This window comes from Rhinolophus ferrumequinum, chromosome 3 (genome assembly GCF_004115265.2).
Source record: "Rhinolophus ferrumequinum isolate MPI-CBG mRhiFer1 chromosome 3, mRhiFer1_v1.p, whole genome shotgun sequence".
Lineage (NCBI taxonomy): Eukaryota > Metazoa > Chordata > Mammalia > Chiroptera > Rhinolophidae > Rhinolophus > Rhinolophus ferrumequinum.
The window spans coordinates 782359-793046 of NC_046286.1; the positions used below are offsets into that span (position 1 = coordinate 782359).

At 48.9% G+C, this 10688-nt stretch overlaps 1 protein-coding gene across 1 annotated transcript; it reads right to left on the reverse strand.

The window, feature by feature from the left end:
* Positions 1-2579: 2579 nt before the first annotated feature.
* LOC117018465 (tripartite motif-containing protein 10-like) lies at positions 2580-9771 on the reverse strand. Its single transcript, XM_033099424.1, is given in 7 exon segments — positions 2580-3121; positions 4305-4337; positions 5490-5605; positions 5933-5955; positions 6695-6925; positions 7575-7670; positions 8845-9771. Coding segments are annotated over 7 exon segments (1470 nt in total). The 5' UTR covers positions 9274-9771.
* Between the last annotated feature and the right edge of the window lie 917 nt (positions 9772-10688).

Consider the following 10688-nt stretch of genomic DNA (forward strand, 5'->3'; position numbering starts at 1 on the left):
TCACTCATGGGGCGTAGCCTGCATGACCATATTCACCAGGCCCCACTGGGCACCTGTTCTGAGTAAAGCGGTGTCCCTTTACCCAGAGCTCTCGAGGTAGGTATGGATTAAAATCCTGGCTGGATGATCTGGGCTGAGCAAATAACCAAAACTCACTAAGTCTCATTTTCTTACCTATAAAATGGAAATAATATCAAATATATGGTGATGGAAGGAGAACTGACTCTGGGTGGTGAACACACAATATGAGATATAGATGATGTAATACAGAGTTGTACACCTGAAATCTACGTAATTTTACTAACAATTGTCACCCCAATAAATTTGAAAAAAAAATGGAAGTAATAATAGAAGCTACCACACAGAGTTACCTAGATGAGTCCATGATGTGTGTGAAGTCCTCCGGCAGGCCAGGAATGTCACACACATTTACCTTAGAGGCAAACAGTCATTTTAAAGGACCTAGCTAAAGCTCACAAGAATAAACAGAAAGATGCAATCCACTTTTTGGTGGAATCCCAGATTTGGGAGCTTTGGAGATGTTTAATCATTACATAGGGTCTTCCATGTATCTAGGATTTTTAAAAATAAACAGTATTGTATATGAAATAGTGAGCGCTCCCAGGGAAAGCAACTCAGCCCCTCTCCAGTCCCTGGCTCCTGAGCTCCACATCTCTTCTACCTGCCAAACTGAGGGTGAAGAATGGGGCTTCTCAGATGACTTTTAAGCCCAGGCCGCAACACTGTGCCCTCTCCCTTTGAGGTTGCAGATGGGTGGTTCACTCTTGCCAGGAGCCCCAGAGGGGAGATGACTGAACATTTTAGTTTATGTCTGATCAGAATAAACAGATCACGTTAAACAGATTGTTCCCTGAAGGGGAGGTGTAAGTAGAATAAAAGACAACACCAACAAGAACTAGAAAATAAAGTGTGTTATAACAATATTTTTATTGTGCATGGGATTTAAAATCCCACCTTGGGACAACTGAAATCATTTTCCAAAATCTGGGCAGCCATGTATGAATGCTCGGCCCTGTCCCAGAATCAGCACCAGGCAGGGGACTTCTGACATCACCAGTACTCAGTTTCTTCACTACACACAGCCACAGCCTACCCCAAACCACCTGGCTTCCTGTCTCCCCTAGAGCTCTCCACCCCAGATCCACACATTGTCAAATACCCATTTCTCTACTTCCTTCCATCTCGTCCCTCAGATGTCACTTCTTGTCTGACCCTAGAGCAGTCTCAGTTCTCTGGGCTAAAGGTCACAGGTCATCAAATTCATCTTCCTGCCTCCACCTGGATTCTTTTACCCAGCCTAAGAGTGAAGATGAGCTATTTCTGTTCCCACAGCTGAGCTATTTGAGACTAATTTCCTCCCACCATTTCACTCCTTTAATCTCATTTGTTGATCTCAGGTGGTGATCAACAGGTCAGCAAAAGGATTTTCCCCCAGAGTTGAGTGTGGTTATGCCTCCCCTGTCCTCCTCCAACTAAGGTACTGAATCTACATCTCCGGCAGAAGTGACACCACCGGTGGGGAGGGAGGCATTGAGTGGTGTCAGGGGTAGGGATGGCAATACACTTGCTCATGAGGACGGTGTCCCATGGGTTACAGATCATCCAGCCAGTTCTCTGTCGTCCCTTCTTCTTAAGATGCTTCTTCTCCCCCCCCCTTTCCCTATTCACTGCCCTCATCTTTTAGATTCACCTTTTCCCGAAAGCCATTCTCATCACACGCCCTGCTCTCCAGGATGGGTTATGCCCCCCTCCTCTGAGCTTCCCTAACTCCCAGGGCAAACCCCCATTATAGCTCTCATCACCTCGGGCTGTAATTTCCTCTTCACGTCTCTGTCTCTTCCCATGAGCACCTTCAGACAAGGGACACTTTTTTTCTTTTTCTTTTCATATCACCAATGGCTACCATACTGCTTAGCTCATAATTAGCACCCAATAAATATTGCTTGAGGATATGAGTAACTAAACCCTAATATTTTGGGAAGAAAACAAGATGAAGAGAGGTGAGATGCCCTGCTTAAGATGGCACAATTAGTTGGTTACAAGGCTGGGTCTAGAGCCCACGTCTTCTATCTACAAATTCGATATTATATTCTTTCCTCTACACCAGAGGTGTCCAAACTTTTTTCAACAGTTTTCACCAAGGGCCATATGCGGTAAAATACACAAACAGCCGGGCCACTCACTCGAGGTGAAGTACGCATTGCCTCACCTGGTTTATTTAAGTAAACTAAATAGATTTTTGGAATTTGCTGCGGGCCGATTAACAATGGATTGCAGGCCGCAGTTGGCCTGCGGGCTGCAGTTTGGACACCCCTGCTCTACACATACTTGTGTGCCTGGTGGTGAGGAAGCTGGTAGTGGCCCAAGTCCCCAGACAGCTTGAGCATCTAGTGGGCCTTGAGGAAAGGGCTTGATCAGAAGATTGAAGGTAATCCACCTCGTCCCTTGCCGAAGTCCTGGCTCCATTGTACCATCTAAAGCAGTAGTTTCTGTTTCATGTTTTCCAAGTGACCCAGCCAGGGGTCAATTCCATTCCGTCCTCTTTTTGAGCCCTGTACTTAGAGGAGGGTAACTTCACCCTCTCAGGAGTTTAGGGAGAAACTGGACCCTCGGCCCCAGAGCCCAAAGAAAGGGAAGACCTTTTGAGTGAAGGTGGCAGTGAAGGTGTAAATGGGTTCCTGGGTGACAGCGTTGGCAAAGGTCACCCAGCCCACCTCGTAGTCAAGAGATACCCTCACTTGCCTGGGCTGCTCTTTCAGGGCCAGCCTTGTGGGGAAGGAGCCCAGGGCTGAGACAAAGCCCCAAGCCAGCCTCATGGCCCACACGCCCTCCTCTGGCCGCAGCCGAAGTTCCCCTTTCCGCCGCACGGCCTCACTGACCACACCCACGGTGCAGCTGCCCCCATGGGCCAAGTCTACACTCACCACCCACGTGTGTCTTCCCCCTGTGAAGCCACCGTGGGCCAGGACACAGGTGGCCCGGTCAAAACGCTGAGGGTTGTTTGGTGAGTTCTGCCATTTGTAGGAGAACCGAGCCCGCTGGTGGTCCTCAGACAAGAGGAGCTTGGGGTGGGAAGTCTGGGGGTCTAGAGAGATGTGAGCTGTGGGGAAAGCCAAAGGGGACACAGGTGTCAGCAGGCATGTTACCCCTTCAAGAACGGCCTAAAAAGTCCCCTTGGCGCCCACCTGTGAGTGTTATTGTTACCATCAACGTGTATAGTTAGTGTCTATGCGGACCAGCACCTGGGAACTTGTTAGAACTGGGCTCTCAGGCTACACCCCAGACCACCTGAAATGGAGCCTGGATTTTTAACAAGATCCACAGGTGACTGGTGCGCTGTTAAAGCCTGAGAAGCCCGGTGCAGAGGACGCGTTGCCCCATGTCCATGCTCCCCCGGTTCTGGACTTCCTCTGCACGCTGTTCTGCCTCCCACCCCCATGCCGACCCCCACCCCCAGCTGGTTGGCTCCCAGAACTGGGCATGCCTGCTCTGACCTCCTGCTGCTGACACCTCACACCCCACCTACTATAACTGCATCCGGGAGGGCTGAGGGTGGAGACTTCTCTCAATCCACACTTTGGGATTCCTCCGGACACGCATGACTCAGTCTTTGCTCCTGGCAAGCTCTTTGGCTCACCCCGGGTTACTCACTCTGCCTCAGTAATTTCAAAACTGTCAGGGTCTGAGGGCCACTTTTCAACCTCAGAAACTTCTGCAGACTCCTACATATTGTTACTTTTAGTATCCATAAATTGAAGCAAATGGATAAATTCAGAGAGTCCCTTCCAAAAACTGACTTCTCAGAATCTTGGGCTGATAGACTATGAACAATAACCTCAAGTGGGGTCCATTCTGTTCATTTCTTTCCCACCCACGGCTGCTCTCCTTTTATCATCTATGAAAGGGCAGCTGCAATGGCATATGGGCTCTGGTGGGTTCTAAGAATGTGATTCTAAACCCAGATCAAAGTTCTCCTCATCCAGGAAGCCTTTCGTGATAGACCTTTCCCGTTTTGATTTAGCCCTTCTACCTTCTTCCTCATGTGTAGGTCAGAACATGAGCTTAATGCCAGGCACGGGGTGTGTGTGTGTGTGTGTGTGTGTGTACACGCACATGCCTGTCCTTTCTTCATGGGTCTCCTGCAAGCCTTACAAAGGCAGTGATGTGTGTGAGTGTATTTATGTGTGTGTGTGTGTATGTATATAAATGCAAAATATACATTTTTTTTTTCCTTTTCAATTTTAGATTTGTCTCTCCCTCCCATTCTGACATAGGCTGCTTACCTGGTTCATAGTCCAACTCAAAGCAGAGTTTTTCTGTAAAGAGGAAATAAAACAGGATGAGATTTCATCAGTCACACAAAACCATAGAATACTTAATGATGAGGAAACAGGCCTAGAGAAGGGAATGGACAAAAACAAGAATGGAAGCTGGAGGCCTCCAGACCAGCAGTTCTAACTTGAGCTTGCATCAGAGTCCTCTGGAGTTGGGCGGGGGATGGAATTGAGCATTTGCATTTGTAACAAGTCCGCAGGGGCTGCTGCTGCTGGCTGGGAGACCCACTTGAGATCCACTCCCCTACCCTGAGCAGGCAGGACCAGGTGTGCCTTGATTGCCTCTGTATCCTCAGCGCTTCGCACAGAGCCCAGGACATAGCAGATGCTCAAGAAACATCTACTTAATGAATGGATAAGTGGGTTAATTTATTTCTCGTTCTGCTTGAAATTTTGCACATAGTCAAAGGTCAGTCTTTGATTAGAGTAATATTTCTTTTACTGCCAGGCCACTGGGAGTACTTGCAGGAAGTGAACTTGTGAGGAAAGCTCTCTAGGGTGACACTTTTGTGGGTGGATCATTTAGAAATAGGTGGTATGATTCAGGACATCATGGGGGCGAGGGCTAGGTGTTGGCAGAGAGCCATATTCCTGACTTTCAGTTTCAAATGCTCCACACCCTCTCCTGCCACCAGCAGGTGTTCCAGAAAAGGCGGGCACAGTCCCCACAGGGCAGGCTGACTCAGAACCAGACTCCAGGGGAAGCGAAGGAAAGAGGAGGAAGGGAAGTCAGCTATCACAGGGCAAAGAGAAATACTGTTACTGGTTTTAATTAACAGTGTTCATCATCAAAAACCTATCATGTACTACAAATGCTTCTGTGGATTTTTTAAGTTATTGAGAATAATAGATTGTATTAATCATTATCTTTCTTATTGCCTAATGCCAATTGATGAGATTTGTTTAATTGTTTTTCAAATCCATTAAATTTTTTCCGGAAATCTTCACCTTTATTATATCTCTCTTCATTGTCTCATCATCCCGATAAGCAGATTTTATAAATATATGCAAATAAGGAAACCAAGATACTGGAAGGATACAGGCCTTGCCAGGAGTGACACACTGTGGGCAGCGGAACACAGGGCTTCGAACACCAGACTTCAGGGCCACCGGTGCTGGGTGGGGAGCACCTACCCAGAAACATCTTCAACTCCCTCTGCAGTGGGAGGGCCTGCTGGGGAAAGTCCCGGATCCTCTGACCCAGCTCAGGCGACACAGCCTCTGGTTTCCGGCACTTTCTGGTTTCACATCTGGGGGCACAGAAATACGGGGTCTGGGAAGTGTGCCTAGCACTGTGTCCAGAGTCAGCCAATTGCCTTCTGTCGAACTGGGCACGGAGGTGCTGAGCCCCACAGGCGGATACACTTCCTCTGGGATGGCCTCTACCGCCTGGCCTCCTTCCGGCACCGCCATGCAGGTGTATCTACCACTGCACATGGGGGTGCATTGGGGTACATGGAGCTGTGCGTGTGAATCGTCCTTCTTCCTGTGAGGCTGCTGTACATTTGTAGGGCACTAACGGCGTGTGCACGTGTATGTATATGTGTGTGGGCAAAGAGAAGAACTGTATCACTTACCTTATTAAAGTGCTTCTGATATCCTGGGAGAAAGAGAGAGAGAGAGAGAGCAGGGATTCAGTTTTCACCTTCCTCCTTCCGCTTTTCTTATAACTAAAAAAGATAAAACACCGGATTCTGAGCCCTGGGTAAAAAAAGGACACCAGACCCACAGAGTCACAGTACTTTAGGGTTTAGGACGCTTCCAGATCACAGAGCCCAAACCCTTTATTTTATAGATCCAGGTGGTGAAGTGACCTGCCCCGGCTTTTAGAGGCAAAGGCAGATCCCACCGAAGGTCTTCTGTTTTTCGGTCCTGAGTGTGTTCCCCTAAATCATGCCACCTTTCTGATGCCGCGCTGAGACCCCAACCTCTTCTCAGGTGCGAGGAAGTGAAACAGACCAGGAAGAACTTCCTGACTGGTGGGCGGTGAGTGGCCCAGAGAATAGTTGCTTTGGAAGTAGCCTGACATTTGTTTGCACAGTACTCGATGCTTTTCAAAGTGCTACTTTCTTTCACTTGCATGTACTGTTGGATCCTCACAAAACCACTGTGAAGTAGGTAAGGAAAGTATCCTCCCTATCTGATGGATGGTAGGATGGAGAGACCAAGACAGGGATCAACGTAACCAGGGAACTCTTGGGGAAACAAGGACTAGAATTCAGAACTCCTGGTCCTGTGACCCATCAGAGATGTGTGAATGAAGGAGACATGGCATAGACAAAGTGACAATGCAAGAAATCACAGGTAAGCTCAGGTAATTGGGGCAGGGCAGGCCTCACCGTCAGGAGCTCCCTTGCTGGCCTCTCGTTCTTCTCCTCCAGTTCTGCAATCAAGGCACTAAACCGGCAGATCTCCCCGCTGACCAGGACATCAAACTCATCCCGTTGCTTCAAGATGTCCCCATCCAGGCTCTCCAACTGGGCTAAGAGGATGCTCTGCTGCTCCTCCAGGAACTGGCTCAGATATGCAAACTCGAAAATCACTTTTTGTCTCTTGGTGGCCACCTGAGTCTGAGGGGACCGGAGGAAAGGCCAGCAAGCAGTTACGCCTCCCCCTCCTTTTCCCTCTTTCTCCTTAATTCACTCCCATCTCCCTCCTGGCCCAGATCCACATCCTCCAAGGTTTGGTGGTAAAATCAGAGCCCCAACCCCACCCCCAGGTCCCCAGACAGACTTGGAATTGCAGCACGGTTTCCTTTCTGCCTGCCACGCCATTTTTGGGACAGTCTACACTCTCCAGCATTGCCTCGCACCATCTGCTGCAGCTTCTTCTTCTTCTTTTTTATTTTTTTGAATTGCAGCCTGTGTCACTTTCCTGTGGCTGCTATATGCTGCAGCTTCTACAACAGTGGGGCTCAGAGGAGGCATAGGGCGGTGTGGGGACACCCTACCTTCTGCCTTTTACAAAATACACACTAGGTGCACAGCACTACGTTGCATTACACACACAGGCTCATTGCAATCCGTACAGAAATTTAATCTCCATTTCACAGAAAAATAAACAAGATGGAGAGTTGCTTGAAGTCCTAAAACTAGTTAGTGTCAGAGTCAGGATTCAAACTCAGAATGGTTTCCAAGCCCCATATGCTGTGGTGCCTGAGTGTCTGAGAGGCACTGGCCCCTGAGGAAGGGGAGGCCCGGGGAAGGGATGATGTCCTACCAGAAGGACTTGGATCCTTTGGTTTTCTCTTGACTGGATCTCTTGAATTCCCTCTCTCTCTTTTCGTAGACACTCGAGACACTTCTGTATTTGTTCCTGGAGAGAAGGAGCATCAGATATTTAAGGTGGAAGCAATGATTTGCTCAGAGTTGTCATCTCATCCCACCCTCTGCTTCCAGGAATGGAACCATCCAAGGGAAGGGGTCCCTCCCTCAGCTGACCATGCCTAGGCCGTCATTGTCCTTCACAGCTTATTCTCTTTGGCTCGTTTTCCTCTTGCTTTTGTCCTCTGAGAATTTTGATCAGCGCTTTCCCCCTTTATCTTATGTCACCTGTTGTGACTTGGTGTTCTCACCTGAGCCTTTCTTTTTTCAGGGAAACCACCCTACTTTCTTTTGCCTTTGGTAAGTGGTATCTGGGATATGTCCTGAGCCTCATATGCTCTTTGAAATTATTCCAAGTTTCTCACATGCCCCAAAGGGAACACATCCAAACAACTCTCTCTTATGAATGAATCAATTTTCTGTGTATAATTCTGAAGGGGAGAAGAAACTTGGAAAATGCAAAAATAATCAAAGAGCTGTTCTAAAATTGCTGGCTCTAGAATAGAGTTGGAAACAGGTATACACACACAAATGTTCTTGCAGGTAAATTTAGAAATACATATAGAACTCTCATCATCAACTGCTAATTAATTAATTGACACATACACCCACTTGTACTAAAACACAAAACATAAACAACTAAAACCAGCACACACCCATTTAACGACAGATAAAATTACACACCACATATATTTACTTAACCTGCATATAAGTAAACACCAATTTATTCACAAACACGAGCACTCAGTTACATTTACACATTCAAATAGTCAGACCTCCCCCAAATGCACCGCACCAGTTAGTAAATAAGCAAACATTAATACACATACACACCACCTGTGCAATCGTTCCCTCGAATACAAACTCAGACACCCTCAGACATACCGGACTGCTCCATTGCACAGACACATACACTCACATTTTGGTCACTGTTTCATTCAACAAGTATTTATTGAGCTCCTATAATGTGTCGGCCGTAAGTAAACAACATAGAACATGCTTCAAACACAAACACCTAATCTTCCAGGCCTGGGCCTGCTGCCTGGGTGCTGATAGAAGTAAGGAGATAGAATTTGGCTTCTTAGTGGCCCAAACCATGCAGAGCTCTGCTCCGATTCTCTTAGTCCAGACCCAGCCCGCGAACGCCCCTGTTTGCCCTACCCTACCCTGTAGGGGCCGGCCGCATCCTCCAGGAAGCGCACAGTGTGGGCTCGGTGCTCGCAGGCCTCCCGGCACAGCACACACAGCTGCATCTCATCATCCTCGCAGAAGTAGTAGACCTTCTCGCCGTGCTCGTGGCAGACGTCCTCCTCTTCTGAGCCTGGCTGGGACACCAGCTTCAGGCGCTCAATGTTCTCTACCACGCTGGCCAGCTGCCAGTTGGGCCGGAAGCTTCCTGGGCGGAAAGGCTCCTTGCAGAGCGGGCAGGTGAGGGGTTCCTCGGGCTCCGGGCCTGGGGTCTCGCAATAACGGGTAAGGCAGCCACGACAGAAGTTGTGGCCACAGTCGATGGTAACCGGCTCCCTCAGGGAGCCTTGACAGATGGGGCAGTTGACCTCATCTGCCAGGCTGGTCACAGAGGCGGCTGAGGCCATGGTGCCACTGCGCCTGTTGCCTCCTCAAGGGCACTGTCTCTGCTTGGCTGAGGAGGAAGGGCTAGAACAGTGAGGACACACACTCACACACCCACATGTGCACACAGCCAGAAATAGGCACGTCTTAAACATGCATTGACACCCTCATGGACACACACACACACACATACATGCACATGCGTGCACACATACAAACGCAAGGCATCCACTTGAATATCTGGTGGCCAGAGTTCTGTCCTCCCCCGAGAGGAACAGACACATACCCTCCAACAGCTGAGATGGAGAAATAGCAGAGGAGGGGGAGGGAGAAGGGAGGAAGAAAGGATCACAGCATTCCAGAGGTGACCTCGGGGACTCTCAGGGCCGGCACCTATGACCTGGACTCACAGTTCCTTCCTGTCCATCCAGAGACACTCACAGCAGAAGGAAAGTGGTATCTTAACTGTCCACAGATGAGAGAGATCATTCTTCTTTTGGGGGCAGGAAGGAGACTGGCTCACAGAGCAGTGATGCCAGCCACCCCAGCCTCCTGTGGTATAACCAGCTGTCTCCAGGGAGATTGGAGATATCAGCCAGCCCAGGGGAGTGTGCGGACCCAGATAAGGTGGCTGTGCCCCAGGGAACATGGCACAGGCAACTTCACCGGTGATGCCCCCATCGGCCTGCCACAGGCTTCCAGAGAGGCTGGAAAACACCCTGTGTGGGGAGGAGAAAGAAAAATAGCAGCGGCCAGCCTTTATTTATGATGACTCTACTCTATTCCTCACACTGAAACAGGATCTCAGTTCTTCCTCCTGTCTGCTCTATGACGCTGGTGCCATGAGGCCATTAGCGGGGTTCAGCCAGGTTCTTCAGCTTGCCCAAGGCACACCAGTAGGAAGACCATTATTTGCACTCACATCTCTGTCTCAGAGTCATGCTGTCCAATAGAAATACAGTGTGAGCCACATATGCAATTTAAAATTTCCTAGTAGCCATAATTAAGTAAAAAGTAAAAACAATTTTAATATTTTATTTAGCCTCAAATATTAACATTTTAATATGTAATCAGTATAAAAATTAGCAATGAGACATTTCGCTCTCTTTGGTGCTGTCTTTGAAATCTGGGGTATATTCACACAGACAGCACATCTCCCTTGGGACTGGCCACGTCTAAATGCTCAGCAGCCACGTGAGGCTGAGGGCGCATGTGTTGGACAGTGAAGCTCCAGGGGCTGCACTCTTGGGGCGCGAGCAGGTAGGGTGCCAGGGTGGGAAGGGAACGTGGTGTACAAAACAGCTGAAGTGCAAAGGGACCAAACAGGGTAGGGGGCTGATCACCCAGTGGGAGAATGGGAGGACCTTTTCCTTAGTTGGCGTTGCAGTGCCTGTGAGCGGGTGAGGAGCCGTGGCTGTTTGATCTTTGTCCTGGCTCG